Raw genomic sequence first — 21,693 nt, 5'->3', positions numbered from 1 at the left:
TGAGGTATGTTGCCACTTTGAATTGTTTATTTTAAAAAGAACCCCATATGAAATAAATAAATAAGTGTATCATAACATAATTGTCAGATGATATAAATTGTATAATTTGCTCATTTGCTCAGTGACATCATGGTATGCAATACAATATTGTGGCTTGCATTGGACACCAATTTGGGAAGTCTGATACATGGATTTGATTGCTGATTTTGTTTTATTTTAGGCTTCCAACTTTAGAGAATTCTTTATACATTGCTTTGTTTAAATACATAGAAATCGATTCTATTAAGTTTTCCTGAAATAATAACTACAGTGGCTTGGTTCACATAACGTGGCCAGCCACAACATGGCCAGCAAATCATATTATGGCTTAGTGAGAGATAACAAACTTGTTTGTGGCTGTTGGTTTTTTCCTGTTCTTGCTAAGAAATTACTCCCTGTGTGTTCTACAGAAGAGGATTCTTGGAAGAATCCTATATATATATAACCCATATACCCTATATGGTGGGTCTTCATCGTTTCAAAAACAACCAGTATTGATGACTATTAAACTGAACACATAATAGTCTCTTAATTTATACATAGTACGTGATTAAAACATTGGAAATCTGATGCATATAATCAGTGGTATCCCATACACATCTGATTCTCACTTGGTCAATAAGCTTCCTTTTTGAACTTTTGCTTAACTGGCTGGGGGATTCTGGGAGTTGAAGTCCATCCATCTAAGTCACCAAGGTTGAGAAACCCTGGACTGTGCTATTTGCTTCTGCACATCATCAGATAGATGAAATACTGAAGTTGAGTTCTGAGACTTATTCTCAACGGAAATGCCAAATGTACAAATCTGATTGGCCAGAGTTGAGAAAAGATGATGGCTTAAGTAAAAGCATGCTCAGATCCTGCTAGGCACCTTGTATAGATTCTCCAGTTTTTAATTTTGGAATTCTCTGGACCATTCACATGTTATGTAATGCTTTGTTTATACTTCAGCAATAAAAATAGTTTATATCCCAGCAATCCACATGAAATTGAATCACATGGAGCTCCAAGGACTCCTCGTTTTTTTTTTTTTTTTTTGGTCCTTGCTAAGTTTGTATTTGCTGTAGTGATGTCTGCACATGTTCAGTGATGTACATGTTGAAAGAGAACCAGCACTATGTTCTCCAGAGAAAGAGGCTTCCTTAATGGGCAAAATTAGCAAGCAGACTATGGGATTTTCCATTAATGTTCAGTTTGTATCACCTTTCTAGCTCCCTCAAGAAGGAAAATAAATACTGTATTAATCTTGTATCTATTTCTCATATGAGTGGTGTGGTGGCCTAGTGGTGAAGATGCTCGCCTCCCACTCTGAAGATTGAGAGTTCAATCCTAGGTAGCGGCAGATGTTAATCTCCTAGGGCGCAAAGAAAAAATATCTGCTGCAAACTCCGTGTGGTGTCAGAAAGGGCACCTGGCTGAGCACCATCTAGTCACCCCAACTCTACCCTGAATAGGTACTACAGGGCCATAAAAAGGAAGGGTGTCTATCTCTCATACATGGTTTACATGAAGACGTAGAATAATTCTTCTGATACAAGAGTGGTAACAGGAACTTGGCTGTTCATCTGCTCTTCAGACAAACTTTTGGCTCTTGAGTTATTCCATCCTGTCTGAACTCTTTTTATCTTGCAACATAGAATTTGTTGAATTTCTTGGCCAAGCAGGCACGCAGATCAATCTTTGGTGCAGCAACAAACTCTAGTCATAACCACCACAGTAATGCATTTTCCTTGCTCCTTCTCTCAAACAGCCCCTTGTGCGCAAGTGTAAACCTTTAAGATGTCTCTCAGCAATAGAAAGCAAGTGAGCACTTCAGCACTTAAGAAAATCGCTGCCGACATGAGTAACTTAATCGAAAGTCTGGACTCAAGGGAGCTTCATTTTGAAGGGGAAGAATTGGATAGTGATGTGGTACATGATCCAAAAGCTCCTGGTAAGTCAATAGCTCAAGCGCATAAAATGCTTTTTTGAAACCTGAGCGTTCTTTTTAAAAAGATTGATAGTTCTTACTGAACAAGGGGGAAGAGAAATCAAATGTGATTGAATTACACTGAATCGGAGCTCCAGGAACTTTGATGCCCTTTGTGAAGTCTTCAGCAACCATCCTGACTAACATTTCTCTGTTTCCCGTACTATTAACCCTATTTCTTTTACCAACTAAAAACCAAAACTCTAATAACTCCAAGAGCTTCTTCTTTTTTTTTTTTTTTTCAAATGATGAAACCTCCAAAATCCCAACAGATTATATAAGGTCTTTTGGTTACCAGAAAAGAAAAGTTTGAAAATTTGGACCCAGTTTTTTTCCTCAAACTTTTTAGGAATTTTTGGTAACCGGGTTAAGAGAGGAACAGGAGTGTTTTATGTCCAAAAGACTTGCAGTCCCATTCCTTCCCTTATTTTCCAGTTTAAATATGAAACTGCCAAAATCCGGTCCTTTTGACACTGTGTTTCAGAGGTGACATCTTGCGTTGCTTTGGGAACCAAAAAGCTAAGTGTTTGGCAGAGCCATGTCCTGTGACTTTATCCTCCTGCTTTAGACGTCTTGGAGTCAAGTCTTACAAAGATCATGAGAAAGCAAAGAACTATACTGGGTGCAAAAATTTTAAAATTTTAACATTTTAAAATTTTTATTCGATAATGTTTTGTTTTAATTGTTAAATTGTTCATGCTGTATTGATTTTTTATGTTTGTGTGTGTGTGAGAAAGAGAGAGAGAGAGAGAAGAGAGAGAGAGAGCGAAGGTAGGAGAATAGAACCAAATATTTTTAATTATTTTTAATTCAGTATGGAATCTGAAGTGGTACCATCCAGGGCTTTTTTTCTCATAGAACGCCCAGAATGGAGTTCCAGCACCTTTTTTGGATGAAACCTTGTAAGGTAGGCAAGGTGGGTTGTATGACATGTGTGAGTTCCGGCACCTTTTTTTTTTTTAAAGAAAAAAAGCACTGGTACCATTTATTCTATTAATTCAGTGTTTGTCAGTCTTACCAATTTTAAGATGTGTTGACTTCAACTATCAAAATTCCCCAGTCCACACATCTTATAACTGGGAAAAAAAACCCAGAAATACAGTAATGGCACAGGGCCATAACTAGAGATGACAAAAACTTGGAATTTTCTAATCTCTTCTGAGCTTTCTCTTCAAAGAGGTTTGCTAACAACTGCAATAAATTAGGACTACCAGATACGGATTGCAAAAAAATAATAATATCCACATGACGATTAGGTGGAAGGAAAGAGATACAGAAAACCCCAGGCCTTTACCATTATTTAGCAATTACTGTGCTGGGATTGCTGTGGCTTAGATTGGTAGTGCTAGATAAATTACACAATGATAGATAAACATCAGCATGTTGAGAAGGACAAACTTTTTCATCCAGCATCTGCTTACGCATGCATAAATACAGTGTTTCTACTTCTAGCTCAGTGGTTCTCAACCTGTGGGTTGGGACCCCATTTGGGGTCGAACGACCATTTCACGGGGGTCGCCAAACAATGCAGTCCGCCATTTTTTTCCTCTTTTCCTTAGCTGAGCTACTCCCTTTTATTCTATTGGCTTTTGAAAGCCAATAGAATAGACTCTCTTGAATAGAGTCTAATTCTATTGGCTTTCAAAAGCCAAAAGGAATTGTCCAGGCTGTCTCTGCCCTGCTGAGCCCGCCAAAAGTCCCATTCTGCAAACGGTGCTGCACCAGTTGAGTAGTCCTCGACTTACGACTGGTTGAGTAGTCCTCGACTTACGACCGGTTGGGGGGTCGCGGCATTAAAAAGGTTGAGAACCACTGTTCTAGCTGAAGTTATTCATGTCCAAAGGCCATGTTGAAACCAGTGTAACAAGTTAACTATAGACAACTTAAGTCCTGTTGTTTTCAGTGGCCTGGTTCATTCAGTGTGCTGTGCCATAATATGATGTGCTTCCCTTAGAGGTACCCAATCAACTATATTTTATTCAACAACCAGTGGTTTAGTGTAATATGCAATATACTGTAGTTAACAGTAAATATCATTTTAAAAAAGCTTGTTTGTTTATAAAAATTATTATGGGCTATCTTGGATTGCATTGAGTCTACTAGCATTGAGTCCCTGATTATCAGAGGTAGGTGGGACATACCATCAGAATGGACAACCACTGTATGACTTGCCAGTTGCTGTACAGGTGTACTGGAATCTGGGAAGAGACCTTGAGATCATGCAAGTACAAAAAATGCTATGAAAGAAACCCTTTGCTATTGTGACAACCAGCCAAGGGAAGTAGAAGCTACAGTTGTTGACAAAATCTGCTGATGAGCCCTGTGCTATGAAGCCTCCATCAGAAAACTATGAGTGACATCACCCACAGCTACTACAACTGTACTTCCAGGAAGCTGGAGATCCATTGTTGTAGTAGTTGTGAGTGATGTCGTTCATGATTTTCTATCAGTTTTTGCTAGTACCTCTCTTCAAAAGTGGTAGAGACTTTAGATAGATAGGTAGGTAGGTAGGTAGGTAGGTAGGTAGGTAGGTAGGTAGGTAGGTTAGATAGGCAGGCAGGCAGGCAAGCAGAGATATACTATAGCTATATCGTGTGTGTGTTTGTGTGTGTGTGTGTGTGTGAGAGAGAGAGAGAGAGAGAGAGAGAGAATTTCATATATAGATCAGAGCATATATGTATATGCCGCATGGCTTGATTTTGTTTTAATGCAGCCCAAAGTGTGAATCAACCTTGATTTGTAAACCACAGTTGATTGACATTGTGTGCCAACTGTGTTTTATTCAACAAAGTATGATTAGACAAACTATAAGTTACTGCCCGATCTGATCCAGGATGTGAATAATGTTTTGCAGTAGAACAACCCAGATTCAGTCCCTGATCTTTCAGTTCAAACAATCAATTATTTTAGGTTTTTATTGTGAAACTCGTCTAAAAAAAATGTATTACTTTTGTTTTCTTTTACATTTCACTCGAATCACCCTCTTGGCATCAGGTTTCCTATCTAAAGGGGTAGTGACTAATACAAAATAATCCGGAGCTTTTATTTATTTGAAAGGAGCTGCTACACCCCATGGAGCACTTGGCTGAAGGAATCCACATTGTGCTGCCATGTCTCAATCTGCCATTTAACTGCTTTTGCTGTAACCTGTTTAACGTGCGCTTTAAAACCCATATAAATAACTGATGCCTGGCCATCTCATTATTTGCAGTGGGCATTCCATTCTCAGCCATTTATAACACTAAAGGATTTAAAGAGCCAGACGTGCAGCTCTACCTAACTGGGTGTCCAATCCGAGTACGGGTTCTAGAAGTGGAGCGTTTTACATCAACATCCAAGGTCAGATCTACTCTCTCAGTCATACTTTCATGTTTTGCAAGGCTGCAGGAGGCCCAGTTGGTCGAAATATTTTTTTTTAAATGGAAGATTATTTTTTTAAAAAAAAAAACATCGGATATCATGTTTAAAATCTTTTTAATCTAATCCATAGAAATTACTGGGTGGGAAGGTTTCTGTGTGCCATTTTTAGAAATTGGTACACCAGATGATTTGCATTGGAATCTTCACTACTGAATCATAATCCTTAATCGAGGGGAATTTTCTCCAAATGTGATAGGAGGGCAAAGGAAAGGAAGAAAATTATTTTTTTCCTTAATTTATATGCCACTGGTTTCACTATCCAAAGTTCGCTCTGAACCAATTTAATTCCAATTTGACCTTTGTAGCTGTTCCATGCATCAGTGAAAAGAGGTGTTTTGTACACGTGAGGATCACAGAACCCATTTTGTGCCCTGGCAGACTTCCCCCTTCCCTCAGATTAAAACAGAAAAATCAGATTTATCTGACGTCCCAGTTACCCTTCAAAAGTAAAAAGGTGCAGTGGTTAGAATGCAGTATTGCAGGCAAACTCTGTCCACAGCCAGGAGTTTGATCCTACCGGCTCGAGGTTGACTCAGCCTTCCATCCTACTGAAGTCAGTAAAATAAGGACCCAGATTGTTGGGGGCAATATGCTGACATTGTAAACTGCCCAGAGAGTATAACACTATGGAGTGGCATATAAGACTAAGTGATATTGCTGTCTTGGTCCTATTTTGTTCTTGAATCACAAAAGAGGTTCTAGGAACCAGTTATAGTTCATGGATCAATTCTCTATGATTTGTGGCATCCAATTGCTTAGGAAGAGCAGGTAAATTACATATTTTTTCTCTGAAATGATACTTATGAGGGGTTTTATGCACCTTTTATTGTTGGAAAATAATGTCTAATTACTTTCCCCTTAATATGTTTCTTTTTCAATGACATTGATTCAGGATAAATCTTGCTGAAATGTAATACAGGTAGTCCTCGACTTTCAGACATTCGTTTAATGAACGTTCGAAATTACAGTGGCACTGAAAAAAATGACTTGTTTGCCACACTTAGAACCGTTGCGGCATACCCGTTGTCACTTCATCAAAATTCAGATACTTGGCAAACGGCATATATTTATGACGGTTGCCGTCTCCCAGATCATGTGATCATCACCCTTTGCAACCTTCTGACAAGCAAAGTCAATGGGAAAGCCTATTTTCACTTAGCAACTGTAATACCGACTTAGCAAGCGCAGTTATTTTCTTAATTGTGGCAAGAGAGGTCATAAAATGGAGTAAAATTCACTTAACCGTCTTGCTTAGCAACAGAAGTTTTGGGCTTGGTTGTGATTGTAAGTCGAGGGCTACTTGTATTAAATGAGAGCCTTGGTTAATTGATCTACAAGAAGGTCACTAATGGACTCTTTGTAGAATGTGCTAACATGAAAGAGAAGAAGAGAATGACTAAATAATCTTTGAGCCTTTAACGGCTGGTTTCTTTTTTGAAGGTGCCAAGCCCCCGTGTTTACACCATTGAACTGACCCATGGGGAGTTTATATGGCAAGTGAAAAGGAAATACAAGCATTTTCAGGAGCTGCATAGAGAACTCCTTCGATACAAAGCTTTTATCCGAATTCCCATCCCAACACGAAGGTGATTGCATGCAAATCTTTCTAAACTGGGGGTTTTGTTTGCGTGTAGGGTGGGGAAAGCACTCATACCTACCCAATTTTCCTCCAGTGGTATGCTATGGTTTGGTGAGAGCTCAGCCATTTGTAATGGCTTTGTGATTTTTCTCTCAGACAGTATTGTTCAGATTTGTATCAGCTTTAGCACTACAGTAGTCTTAGTATATCTGTGCCACCATTTGCCAAGAAGTTCCAAGATGGCATAGTTGGTTCTTTCTCTTTTTTAAAAAGAGGAACATATTGTTTAACTCTATGAGGTTGGATAAGCTAAAAGATAGTGAATTACCTAAAGTAGGGCCGTCATATTTGAATTATAAGCATGCAGATGGCTAGCTTTGTTGAGTACCTGATATCAAAGAAATACAGAAGGTTCTGAAGCTTTGCCACCACTAATTTTCTTCAGGGTTTTTGTAGTTTAAATATAATAGCTCTAATCTAAGACACTTCCTCACCGAACAAGATTTTGAATCCGTATTACTCCTACACTGATGCTCTAACCCAGAGAAAGATGGGTAGGTCTCCATGCAGTCTCCCAGCACATTGATTCAGCCCCTAAACACTCTCCAGAAGTTGCTGTTGTGATCTTATTAACACTGTTCTGACCCTATCCCTCCTTTAACTACTGCTGGCTTTCAGTGGTTAGTTTTATGGCATTGAACATAATGTTTCCAAAGGTTGGGGTACCCACAGATGCTTTTTCAAAAGGCAACTGGACTTTCTTTATTTTTTCTTGAAGACGTTTCGCTTCTCATCCAAGAAGCTTCTTCAGTGCACATTTGGGACAACCATGATCCGGATGACTGAGAATCTCCATAGACATTTAGGATGGGGGTACCGTTGCCAAAATTTCAGCAGGCCAAGAATTGGCTTCATGTAAATTAAGTTTCTTTGTGATTGCATGGGAATGGGATAGTCAAAATAAGCAATGGCTTAAAAGCAGTTATGAACATCTGTATCAAAGCATCATGCGCTATTATTATGGCTGGTCACATAGTCAGCCAGATGATTAGACTGCATTTTGCATTTTTGTCCACCTAGCAAGTCCTTCCCATGGATCTGCAATAGGCAGATATTGTTGTTTAATAACATTAAAGGTGTTATGGTTCCGGCTAATGAACACTTCAAAGAACTTCTAGGCATTTATTTTCCTAAAAGTCTTTTATTGTTACAAAATGTCGGCACAGGCACAACAAAGGGATGTTAGGATCTAAGTTTTCTTCTCTTGAGCAGTTAAATTATCAGCATGTTCCTTCCCTAAATTAGCCAGTCATATACCACATTATCCAATTAGTGTGAAGGTCATAGGTTTTCTTCCTCTTTCTTTCCCGGTCTTTACCCCCACCCCCATTATGCTCTGTATTAACCCCATAATTACCAGACAGTTCTGCATATTGTCAAAAGCAAGAATATACAATATTTGCAGCGTTGACAAAAGGTATCGTCACAATTTCCTGGTTTCCTGGCCAGCACTCTTAATCACTACATCAAACCATCTCTTTTTTTTTTTTATTAAAAGTTTTATAAGTTTTACAAAAGAAAAAGAAAAAAACAAAACAATACAAAGACAAAAAACATATACAAAGAAAAGAACTAAACATTACACAACAAACCCTCCCTTCCCCAACCTCCCCCAAACACCCCCCCTTCTCCCCGACCCCGAGCTTCCCAGAGCAGAATATAGGCTTAATTAAAAAACAATCAAAAAAATTATATTTTAAAATATATATGTATATATATAAAAATAAAAATTAAGAAAAAGCTATATAATATTTTTTAATATCCATTTTAAACTGTATAAATTTTATCCATTTATCCCAAACAGCAAGAAATTTCTCTTGCGTTTGTTGCTTTAAGAAAGCCGAAATCTTTGCCATTTCCGCCAAATAAGACACTTTAAGAAACCATTCCTGCAATGTAGGCAAAGATTCCTTCTTCCAATATTGTCCAACTACATCAAACCATCTCTTATAATACTTGTTTATTATTGTTAAGAACCAGGTGATCACCAGGACTCTGGAAAATTCTTTGGCAGTAAATCCTGAAGAAGACTGCCTTAGCTAATGAAGATTCTCTTCAAAGAAGCAAAATTGCTGAGACAGCAGTTTTATGGGCAATGTAAATGCAAAAAATTAAACTCTTGGTTTTATTATCTACTGTATTTGTGATCTTTTCAGTCAGTTCTGGACAAATCCCTGCAATTTTCATGGCAAAATTCCAGAAATGGCTTGCCAATAACTCCTTGTTAGGGATGAGAGCATGCAACTTTCCCACCATCATCCAACCAGTTTCCAAAGAATTCATAGTCTTCTAGTTTCTAGTTTGATGCTTTAACCCCTGCACCAAACTTGCTCTCTCTTTGTTATCTACTAATATTACTATTACCTACTATCTACAAGGTGACCTAGAAAAATTAATGGTGTGAATGTTTAGTTTAGAGATGATTGAAATCATCACTTTCGGACCAAAGTAATTGTTCAAAATTTTCAAGCTATATCAGAGATTGCCAGATTGATTTGGTTCAGAGATGTTGTGGTCCATTCACCCATAGATTTGAATATCTAAACTGGCCTGATTTAGATACCTGAATTTTGTTGAATCAATTCCAAATGAACTTGGTGATTCCAGGTAGAACAACTCAGTAATCCAAATCGGCTTTATGATTTTAATTGTTTGGACATATTTATTGGCTAAGATAGAACTTAATCGTTTATGTAAGTGAAGTGTGGTAAGGTTATATTTTGGACATTTTGTGCTGGATGAAAATACAAGCCTGAAGGTGCACATGCAATTAATGTATCGATGTATGTTTTATGTTATGTTTCCCAGTAATTAAAGACATTTGAATCATTAGCTGCAAGTGTTTTCTTTTTAACAATGAGGATATTTCTATTGGCAAATTCATCTTTCATATCTGGGACACATTCAATGTTGCATTTTTAGACACACTGTGCAGAGACAGACTATCAAAAGGGGAGAAGCAAGACAAATGCCGAGTCTTCCACGCACCTCTGAAAACATGGTCAGAGAAGATCATCTCTCCAGTAGAAGAGTAAGATCATTCATCTGAAAAATCAGTTTTAAGTTGTTTTTTAATTTTAATTTTAGACTTTGGTTACATATCTAATTATACTTTCTATAAATGAGGTTATCCATATGTTTCATGCATAGCATGTCATTTAGTAATAGTAGTAAAGTTGGAAGGGACCTTGGAGGTCATCTAGTCCAACCCCCTGCTCAGGCAGGAAACCCTACACCATTTTGGACAAATGGCTGTCCAGTCTCTTCTTAAAAACTTCCAGTGTTGGAGCATTTACTGCTTCTGGAGGCAGGCTGTTCCACTGATTAATTGTTCTCACTGTCAGGAAGTTTCTCCTTAGTTCTAGGTTGCTTCTCTCCTTGATTAGTTTGTTCCTATTTCACTGCTCCCTTTACATTTGTAATTGATAAAGCTAGAGAGCTGGAGAGCTGAATATCTCTTATAACTAAGCTTTGAGCCATACTTATGACCTCCTAAGTAGACTATTCTAGTGTATAGGGTAGATCAGAGGTCTTCAAATTTGGCCCTTTTATGACTTGTGGACTTCAACTCCCAGAATTCCTCAGCCAGCATGCTGGGAGTTGAAGTCCACAAGTCATAAAAGGGCCAAGTCCACAAGTCATAAAAGGGCCAAGTTTGAAGACCCCTGGGGTAGAGTGTATAGAGTTCAATCATTATTATCTAATCATTAACTTATCTAATATCAGTACTGACCTTAGTTCTATTTTTGACTGGGCTTCCCCAGAAGGAGGTAGTCTGCAACATTGGTGGTCCTTCTAGACTCATAGCTTACCAGTTGAAGCTATTCCTAGGAAAGCTGCTGGTGGTCTTCTTCATCACAAGACTCTTAGACTCCAAAGAGATTTAATGATGGCCTTCAGGAAGGTATGGAAGACTATTAAAATTGGGGAAGAAAAAACTGAATTGTTAAACAGAACTTGGAGATGCAGTTATGCAGTCCAGAGACTGAAGGAAAACCTGAAAATGATATCCCTTGATTTTGTTTAGTATGAAGGAGGAGGGAGAGAGAGAGGGAGAGAGAAATTTGAATAGAATTTCAAGGTTCTGTTTTTCCATCTTTTTTACAATAATAGTAGCATTCCTGAAATCCTTGAATTGCTTGTTTTTTTTAACCACACCTAACTAAGAAGCTTTGTAAATCCCACTTTTGCTGGGACTGGCTTTGAAGACAATACAGTTGTCTGTATGTAAGCCATCTGATATAGTCATAATGTACCAGCGGTGTGGCATTGCACTGGTTGTTGGTTTATTTCTTATTAAATTATGTAAAGCCTATATGGATTAGGGCCAAGAACAAATTTTGAAAGTTACTTCTCTCCTCTGAGAAATGGAAAGAGAAGATGAAGCAGTGAGAAGTCTACCCTTGAGAGTAAAGCCTTGGGAGTTGAAGTCCACAAGTCATAAAAGAGCCAAGGTTGCCTACCCCTGAACTAGAAGACTTCCAAGTTTCCTTCCAACTCTTGTTATTCTGAGTAGCCTCTGAAATACAAGCAGTACCCTCAAGTTTTGATGTTTATAAGCCTGCATTTGGAGACCGGAGCAAATTTGAGTGGGTACTGGCAATTATTACAAGTAGTCCTCAACTTATGACCACAATTGGGACCAGTATTTTCATTATTAAGCAAAGCATTTGTTAAGTGAGTTGTAGCCAGTTTTCCGAGCTTTTATGGCACGGTTAAGCGAATCATTCAGCTTAGTGAATCACTTGGTTGTTAAGCAAATCTGGCTTTCCCCATTGACTTTGCTTGTCAGAAGCTCCCTGCTAAGGTCATGAATGGTGATCACGTGACCCTGAGACCCTGCCTCCACCGTCAATACATGCCAATGGCCACACACCTGAAATTTGGTCACGTGACCATGGGGATGCTGAGATGGTTGTAAATGTGAGTCCCAGTTGTAAGTCACTTTTTCAGTGCCATTTTAACTTTAAACCAACGAATAGTTGTAAATTGAGGACTACCTAATTATCAGATTTAGGACGATTGCATATGTTCTATTTATTTACTTTTTACTCTTTGGATCCTGTGATTCTGTTTGATGGCTTTTGTAAACTGCTTGGATTCAGATGCTTGGTGTAGAACTGGCTGTCTTAAATGAGCAGCTGAGCCCAACATTTTTGTTATTAAGTGAAACATTTGTTAAGTGAGTTTTGCCCCATTTTATGACCTTTCCTGCCACAGTTGTTAAGTGAATCACTGAAATCGTTAACTTTGTAACACGGTTGTTAAGTGAATCTGGCTTCCCCATTGACTTTGCTTGTCAGTGGAGAAGCCAGAAGGTGATCATGTGACCCCAGGACACTGCAACCGTCATAAATATGAACCAGTTGCTAAGCATCCATATTTTGATCATATGACCACAGGGATCTGCAGTGGTCATAAGGGTGAAAAAAGATCATAAGTCACTTTGAACGGTCACTAAATGACCTGTTGTAAGACGAGGACTACCTGTACTGAACAAACAACAGTGTTTCCACAACTTCCTTACCAGGGATGTCTGTGGTAGGTGGGGCCTCAGAAAAAAGTCAAGATGGCAGTCATGACTCATGAGATCAAAGCCTTGTCACTTTTTAACATATATGCAATTCCTATTAAAAGGAATAGAGCTTTGAGCTCAAGATTGCAACTATCCTTCTTTTATTTTTTCTACCTCTCTTCTGTAAACACTCCCGATTATTATCTTGTTTAACAGAGAAAGAAATGGACCACAAGCATTGTATATAAAATTCATGCAGATGTACAGTACTAAAGAAGGATTATGTTGACATTCAAATCCTAGTCAAATTTCAAGCATGCTTTATATGCTAACTCCTGTCATGAAGATTTAAGGCTTTTGTTTTGTTTTGGATTTTTTGCTTAGTTTCTCTTTTCCAATCTTTTACTCTGTTTACCAGAAAAAAAGATTATCTTGAATTTAAAAGATTCTCTCTGAGAGCAGTTGTAGGCAGAGAAAAAAGGAGGAAAAAAACTTATTTTTTTTTTACCCTATTCTCAGCAAATCTAAATTCATCCTCCTGTCTTAAAAGTTAATTACTTGAGAAAAAAAAATCAGTTATCTTTTCATGTAAATCTCCAGCTATTTCAGATTGCTTTTTATCATGAGGCGTTTCTCAGATTCAACTGCAAAGTAAAATCAATTACCCTTTTGTTAATTATCTCATCTTTTCATTATCATTATCTTCACAAATCATTCTCCTGCTAAATCTTTACAGTATATGCTATTTCCTCTGCCTCCCTCTCCATTTGCTCTCTTTCTATCACCCATGCAACATTTCAGTGTTGTCATTCCCTCCAAAAGAGATCTTGTTGTTTTAGTTTGACTCTTCATAACAACTCTGAGCTTGGTTGTTTACTTACAGTCATTTCATTATCGGACTAGGTAATATCATCAATGCTACTGAATATGGGGCTTGTTCCCTGTTTATATACAGTGACTTGCCCTGCTAGTGTTGGTGAGGTTATGGTTTTCTCCTTGGAAGTTCCTTGATTAGGGATTGTTTTCTACTTGATTATTTTCCTGGTGTTAAATCCTGCTTATCTGTGTGCTGGTTGCTAGAAAGGATGTATTCCAGCCTTTCTGTTTCCTTCTTAGCTTTTGAATGGTATGTAAATGTGGTTTACCTCTATGTGCCTGTTGATGGCTAATTTGTCCAGTTTCCAAGAATTGCCTAGCATTTTTAAATTTAGATTAATGTAGGATGCTTAGTTTCCCAGTTGAAACTGTGGTTAAGTCTGCCCATGTGTTTGTAAGATTAAAAAGTTTTAATCATGCCTTCTGAATGGTAGTTGATATTCATGATGTGCTTTGCTAGTCTTCTGCCTGTCTGTCTTAATAAGGGCTGTTGCAATCCTTAACTGGTATGTTTGTTTCCTTTGTATATTGTATCTCTGTGTTTCCTTTGCAGAAACAACTGGAAGATTATCTCACAAATCTCTTAAACATGTCCCTGTACAAGAATTACCATGGAACAGTAAGTGACCTTCAGATGGTATTTACTTTTGCTAGTTAAAGTTATTCTGTGATTATTATCTGATTGTTTGGTAAAGAAAGATTAAATTAGCGGTGTGAGTTATAATTGACAACTTGATTTAAATATGTATAAATTATAACTTTAAGAGGTTTCCAAAAGGGTTTGGGCTGCCATATCAGAAATATTTGGGGTTTTTTTTTAGGTGAAAGAAGACATTTTGATTTTGTAAACCATAACTTATGTTTAGAACAATATAAACCTAGCTAGTTACAACTTTTTCAGCAAATCATGGTTAAAGAACTATGCTAATCCAGCCAATCTGAAATTTATGTGTAATGTTCTTTATGATATCAAGGTGTTATTGGCTGAATCTTGTGTTGTAAAGTACTGCTGTAATGGAGAAATTAGCTCCCATTTTTCTTATTTCCTGCTTATCTTCTTGATCTCTGTTTTCACTGCTTTTTTTTATAAAGGATACCCTCTCATTCATTGACTTAGCATGTGATATGATCCTCAAAAATATAACATTCATAATATGTGTATATTAAGGAGCATATCACTTAGATGTTTACCAAAGTTTAGGATTCAGTAAATTTGTGAGAACTCATAGGCAACTATATGTAGTCCTCATTTAGTGATTGCCTTGTTTTCCAACCATTCATAGTTACTTCAGTGATGAAAAAATAACTTTGCAGCCAATCTTTGTATTTATAACCTTCACAGGTCCATAAAACAAAGGAAAACTGAAGTAAGATCATAAACACGGTTGTCATTTCAGTAAACAACGGAGTTGTGGCCCCAATTGTGGTTGCTAAATGAGGACTACCTATACTATTGAAGAGATTCCTACTCTTTTCTATGTTATAACCAAGAACCCAACTATCTACAAGGTGAGAGTTGTGGTGACGCAGTGATTAGTATGCAGTATTGCAGGCTAATTTTGCTGACTCACCTGTTCAAGGTTGACTCAGCCTTCCATCCTTCCGAGGTTGGCAAAATGAGGACCCAGACTGTTGGGGGCAATATGCTGTAAACCACTTAGAGAGGGCTAAAAAACACTTGAAGCGGTATATAAGTCTTATTGCTATTGCTACCTCTACTTCACTAATCACATGCAAATGTGGGAATCTGAATTAACAAAAGTTTAATACGATAAAGCTCAGCCACAATTTTCTCTTTCAGTTTCTCTACCTGTTTTATGGAATGTTGCATAAAAGACATTTCTGCTCGAAACAGTGAAGAGTCTATTAGGCAGAGAACAATGCCGTCAGAAACACTTGAATTTCTATGTATAGAGCAGGGGTTCTCAACCTTGGCAACTTTAAGACTTGTGGACTTCAACTCCCAGAATTCCTCAGCCAGGTTTGCTGGCTGAGGAATTCTGGGAGTTGAAGTCCACAAATCTTAAAGTTGCCAAGGTTGAGAACCCCTGGTATAGAGGCTGTGTATCTCTACTTCTAACTGTTGGATGTAACAAGAGACAACTGTTTATGACATGTTGCATTCCTGGAATTGTCTAGTTTCCATTACTTGAAACAGAATGCTGAACTAAACAACCCAACAGCTCCCCTCCTTTGTTTTTCAAGAGGTGATTATAATTTGTCACCTGTTTATGTAGGTTTGAACTAGTGTACATGTATAATAACATAATTGCCTTCTGTTCATAAATGCAGTATTATGCCAACTTGGCACTTGGAAATGTTGAGTCATTGGAGAGGATTTAAGTACACAGTGCTGCAGTGTAAAATTTCGCTCCTGACATGTTTTCACCTCTTACAGTGGTTCTCCAAGGCAGGTGTTCACTTTGTGGAATTTTACTGCTTGTTCAACAATTAATTTCTGGTAGCAGGAAATAATTCAAGTCCACTGAAGAATTATTTCAGGGGCAGAGTGTTGGATTCAAAAGGACAGTATACATGCACAGAAAGGAATACATGGGTGTGCCTGGACACGTATCCCAGCAATAATCTTTCTTTGTTCTGCACATCCTGAAGAATAAAGTCACTTCCTGTATTAGGGAGTACATTTAATTACCAGATACTGTCTAGGTCATGGTGGCGAACCTATGGCACAGGTACCAGAGGCGGCACTCAGAGCCCTCTCTGTGAGCACACGTGCCATCGCCCCAGTCCTAGGCCTTCAGCTGGGTTTTATAAAACCTTTTTGCTTTAGGCCTCCACCACCGTGTGCAAAAAAAAAAAAAAAGGTTCAATCAGTCACTTTCAACTTCTCGCAGAAAAAAAAAGATCTTGCAAAGTTGGAATTGATTGATTGAACCTTTTGGTCCCACCCAGTCTGCCGTTACCACCACAGCCATGCCCATCCAATGGCCATGGCTACCCAATAGGCCACACCCACCCGGCACTCGATGATGCATAAGTGGGTTTTGGGTTGCAGTTTGGGCACTCAGTCTCTAAAAGGTTCACCATCACTGGTCTAGGTTATGGTCTTCCAGCATTACTGTTTGTGTACTTGATAGGTTTGTGGCTTTTCAGCATTACTGTTTGTGTACTTGATAGTTTGTGGCTTTTCTGCCTTTCTGCCTTCTGTTGCAATATTGATTGCTGAATTACAATCCAGGATTCATCCTGAATCCCATTTTACTTATCTTTTATATTATTCTCTTGGATGCTTTGATTATAGTCATTGTTTATGCCAAAGATCCTCCGATCTGTTGGCCTTTTGTAGTTTTCAATGATGATGGATGGTCAACAGTGTGTTTGTAAGACTTTCTCTTGGGTGCTTTTTTCATCAGTGATGATCAGCTGCATCCATTTGTTCACTATACAGCAAGGTCACTAATTCTCATTTGAAACCAATAACTGCTTATTGATTTGGTAATTGTGAGCTGTTTACCCCAGGTGGTAGTTTTGTAATTGCTGCATTTTTAAAAATTGCACTACATCTCTGTAAACGTGCATATAAGCATTGTAAAGAAAGAGATAAACAATCTGTGTCTTGCATACGGTGCTTCACTTGGGATTCCTATAGCCAAAGTGAGTCGGTGGGGTTAAAAATGTTGGCCCAGTTTTTCTGCTATTTGCATGTGGAGGGAGAAATTAGTGCTTTAAGCCCTTCTCTCTCCTCAAAGGGCAATTCACTCCATTAACAGAAGATTAAGGCCAAAGTGGGTGTCTTAAGTCAGAGCACAAATCCTCAATATGTTAAGCTAAGAATGTGGTCATAATCATAATTGCCTTTGTTTCTAGCTTAAAAGAATCTGAATTGTGTGTTTCAGAGGTAGCACGAAAGATTCTTTGGGACTTGCCTCCACCAAACAGCTGTTGCCAATTCACATTTAATTCTCCCTTCCTCTTAGAGGAATTTTCCCTACATGTTTCTCTTGTTCCATCAAGAGATGTTGGATATTGACACTGAAACCTTCACAGGCCTTACTTTATAACCAAATTCATTGCAAAACCTGGTTGAGAACTTGAGTATTCCTTGAGATGGCTAAGGGAATTTCTAACTTCAGATGTAGGCATAGAACAGAGGTCTGCAACCTTGACAACTTTAAGATTTGTGGACTTCAGCTCCCAGAATTCCTCAGCCAGCTATGCTATTCTGGGATTCTGGGAGCTGAAGTCCACAAGTCTTAAAGTTGTCAAGGTTGCAGACCTCTGGCATAGAAGATATTACTTTGCTGTCCTTTATGGGATTTTGCAGCTGTTAAGCTCAAGGCATTCTACAGTACTTTTCTGCAGTACTGTTTCTCTTAATGATTACTCTGTAGACATGAAAAGATGGCAGAACCGCTGTCCAGAACTGCTCCATGCACCAGTACTTAGAAGGCAAGGGCTGGGCAGCACAAGCAAACAACAGCCAACAACTTAAAAGCCAGCCATCAACACACCCCTGTCAGCATCTAAAAAGCCACATACATCAGGCACTATAAATGCCACACACAGAACAGTATGCATTCTGCTAGAGAGAAGTTTCCTGAGGATGGCCTCTCACATGAGTCCAAAAGCTTGGAAGACAAAACTAACCCAGATTGGATTCTGCAACAAATCTTTCTGCTTAATATGTTGACAAGTCTAATCTAGGCAGCTAGTTTGTTTCAGTACATTTTCTTATCTAGAGACAACCATATTTAACAATGTTCCACTAACATGGCTAATATATATTTTTTAATTTTGGCCCCAAACCATGTATGACAGTACAATATATGATTATAGCCAGTTTGCCTTATTCAACAAATAATTATAAAACTAAAAGGGTCGGACACGACAACGCAACTAACAACAAAAAACATAGCTAGCACAATGTGTAAACATGGATACTGTTTGTTGGAGAAGCCATAGTGCCTTTTTCATATTTAACACTAAAGCCATATAGTCTAGCTTGGATTACTGTGATGGTTTAAGTTCATCACAGTAACCCAAAACCAAATAAATTAGTTCATTATTTATTAAAATATCTGAATCAGGGTTTGGCTCAAATATGGTTTGTAATTCCAGGAATAATGTATATTTTCCCCCATTATGGAGATGGCAACACCTGTATGTGTCTTGTCCCCAATAGAGGTTTCCTGCTGACCTCATCAACAACAACAACAACAGCAGAAGTTATCCAACCTTTGACAAATGCAAACATTCCAAAATATATCAGTACAAAATTATAATGCTACCATCTACAGGCAATACAAATACCCAAGAAGAAGGAATTTTGTATCATTGTGGAGTTCTTTCTGTTCTCTAATCTTGGTTGTTTCCTTGCAGATGTTTTGTTGTCTAATCAGGTAACATCCTCAGTGAACTGGTGATGTTATCTAGCTGGGTAATAAAATGTCTGGAAGTAAACAACCGATTTCAGAGACCACTAAGAATTCCACAGTTCAAATCTGAGCTATATTCCCTTTTATTAGCCTTGCATCATTCTTAATCTGAGTAAGACCTCAACCCATAGCTTGCTTCTCTGCAGTTTTCAGAGCATCACAACAACAATTTTGTGGAAGAAATTTGGGCTGAGAAATGGTGGTCATTCAGTATCCTAATAAGGTATAATGGTTGAATATAATCTTGGGTTTTCTCTGTCCTCAGCTTAACCACTAAAACACACTGGTCCTTTGTTTATAGAAGATTCTAGGTTCAGTTCCTCTCTGGGAGAAATAATCAAGAGTATAAACATTGGAGAAGCTTCTAGATGAATTCTGGGATATCTGCCATTATTCAGAGGCTGTGTTGCCATAACATGCCTACTGATGGTTTTCTCAACCCAGGTCTCTGGTTTTGGACCAACCCTACAAAGATTGGATTTATACAACATACTGAATGCATTTAGCTTGTTTGCGGTTCTGCATTTTGTGTAGAGGTCACAGAATAAACAAGATGCGTCCGGATGAAACTGACTTAGCTTAAGGCCACTTTTTCTATTCTCCTGGCCCACAACAAGTTCGACTTCAGAAGATAATGGTCAACATGGAACTTTTCAATAACTTTTGCTCTGGCATTTATGGCAAGATTAAATGTTGTAGAATCCTACCTGTTTCACTGCTATTTTCATATGGGATCCTATCAGGTGAAAGAAGTCAGGAACCAGGATAGAAAGTACTGCACCTTTATTTCATACTACATATACATAAGAATCTGAACCACTAATGATCAAGGTGAATTGGTCCCAGATAAAACTCAAGTGACATCAAAGGGGCCTGAATTTAAGTCTCTTATGAGAATGTAGAGACTTCAAACTGATGATACATTTAACCCTGCCCTCAGGCTTGGCCTAGTTGTCTCCTACAGATCCCCTGTCACAGGAAATAAATATCTTGTTTTGGCTGGAAATTGATTTAAGCATCTCAGAAACATTGTCGTAAAGCAATACATAGACTATTTTTGCATTAAATTAATGGAAAATGTTCCCTTTCCCTTTGTATTTCACTTTTCAGATGGAATTCCTTGGTGTAAGTCAGCTGTCATTCATCCATGATCTAGGACCTAAAGGCATGTAAGTCTTGGCCTCTTTATGAATATGTTTATTTATTTCTGTTTCCTGTTTTCAGCTTCTGGTTTAGAGAACATTTAAGTAGAACATATAACTGCTCTGGAATGTAGGGCAATTATGTATGTATGGTGCCATTCTTTTGTTTGTTTACTTAATTTCTCACATTTCTATAGTTGCCCATCTCACAACAAAGTGATTTTAGGCAGCTTACTGTACAACAGAAACAATCCTAAAAATCCAAATGTAAAATAATTAGGATTTAAAAAACAGCCAGCAATATTATTGCTGTAACAAGATAGTGAACAGAACTGATGTTAAAAACAATACAGACATTTCATTAACTCACCATTGCATTGAGATCCTCAGGCCTGCTGACGCAGCCATATTTTAAGGCACCTCTAGGAAGATGTCAAGGGTGGGGCAAATCTCACCTCAGAGGGGCAGACAATATTCCACAGGGTAGGTGCCACAGCAAAAAAGGCCCATCTTCTTTTGTAGACAGGACCCACAGCATACTTCTTCTGCCTGACCTGACAAGACAAGTAGATATAATCAGGTGGAGGCAGTCCCTCAGGTAAACTGGCCCCATGCTAAGAAGGACTTTAAAAGTCAAACCCAGCATTTTGAATTGGACTTGGAAGCAAACTGGTAACCAGTGCAGTTCATAGGACAGCAGTGTTTCAAAAGTGCTTTTTTAAAAAGGAAAGCGGCCTTTCTTGTTTTTCCTTGAAGATATTTCAAGTCAGAACTGAAGAAGCTTCTTGGATGAAAAGTGAAATGTTCTCAAGGAAAAATAAAGGAAGCCCAGTTGCCTCTCGAAAAAACATCTTTGGGAAAATCACAATCCAGATGACTGAGAATCTCCATAGACATAGGACAGGAGTGTAACATGTGCCAGTCTGGAGACACACATAGCTGCCTGTCCTGCTGCATTAGGCACCAGCTGAAGCTTCTGGATATTCTTGAAGGGCAGTCCCCGGTAGAGCATAGTACAGTAGTCCATTTGGGAGGTGACCAAGGCATAAGTAATTGTGAGCAGTCCAGGAACTGGTGCACAACACAAAACACAAGCACAAGGGCATTGAAGCTGTACGTATAACCACACATATGCCCAGCTGATGCAGATTTCTGATCTTTCAAAGCTTTGGTAGGGAGAATTGGCTAAACGTTCAAGTTGTATGCAGAAAGACACACAAGTGACAACACTTAATCAATGTAACTAATTTTGAAAAAGCTAAGCAGGGTAGCATGTGGATAACACTGTATGGGAGAACACTGAGAAATCTTAGAACTGTACAATAGCTGGAAGAAGGTATTGATAAGCTACATTCATGCTGTTGCAAGAAAACAGTATGGGTGTTTGGGTGTGTGTCCATGTAATCACCAGAAGCTATGCTCAACCTGAAGGAGATTTTATGCAGAAAGAGATTTGCAGGATGAGAAGCTGTGAATTTTTCAGCCACCTCCTGCTTCTATTTCTGTAGCAACTAGAGTTAATGACAACTTGTCGTGAAAGATTTCCCCCCTCTAATTCCTGCCAACTACAACATTGCCTAAAGTGAGGGTGAACTGATGACGTGTATGTCACAGGTGACATGCCATGCCTCCAGATCAAGAGCAACCATTTACATAACCTGATTAAGAAAAAGCTATGAATGTGTGCATGAAATCAT

The 21,693-nt window shown here is 38.4% G+C and overlaps 1 protein-coding gene across 1 annotated transcript in view; it reads left to right on the top strand.

Moving 5' to 3' along the window:
- The window catches only part of PLD1 (phospholipase D1), a 164,573-nt gene that overhangs the window by 75,967 nt on the left and 66,913 nt on the right, over nucleotides 1-21,693 (top strand). The window contains 6 exon segments of the mRNA XM_039338090.1: nucleotides 1,790-1,972; nucleotides 5,220-5,347; nucleotides 6,869-7,014; nucleotides 9,990-10,098; nucleotides 14,012-14,077; nucleotides 19,965-20,023. Of these exon segments, the coding sequence (XP_039194024.1) occupies nucleotides 1,819-1,972; nucleotides 5,220-5,347; nucleotides 6,869-7,014; nucleotides 9,990-10,098; nucleotides 14,012-14,077; nucleotides 19,965-20,023 (662 nt within the window). The 5' untranslated portion in view covers nucleotides 1,790-1,818.

The sequence above is a fragment of the Crotalus tigris genome, unplaced genomic scaffold (genome assembly GCF_016545835.1).
Source record: "Crotalus tigris isolate CLP2741 ecotype Arizona unplaced genomic scaffold, ASM1654583v1 scf7180000017549.6302385, whole genome shotgun sequence".
Lineage (NCBI taxonomy): Eukaryota > Metazoa > Chordata > Lepidosauria > Squamata > Viperidae > Crotalus > Crotalus tigris.
The sequence above is the reverse complement of the archived record's forward strand: the minus strand, read 5'-3'. Positions and strand labels throughout refer to the sequence as shown.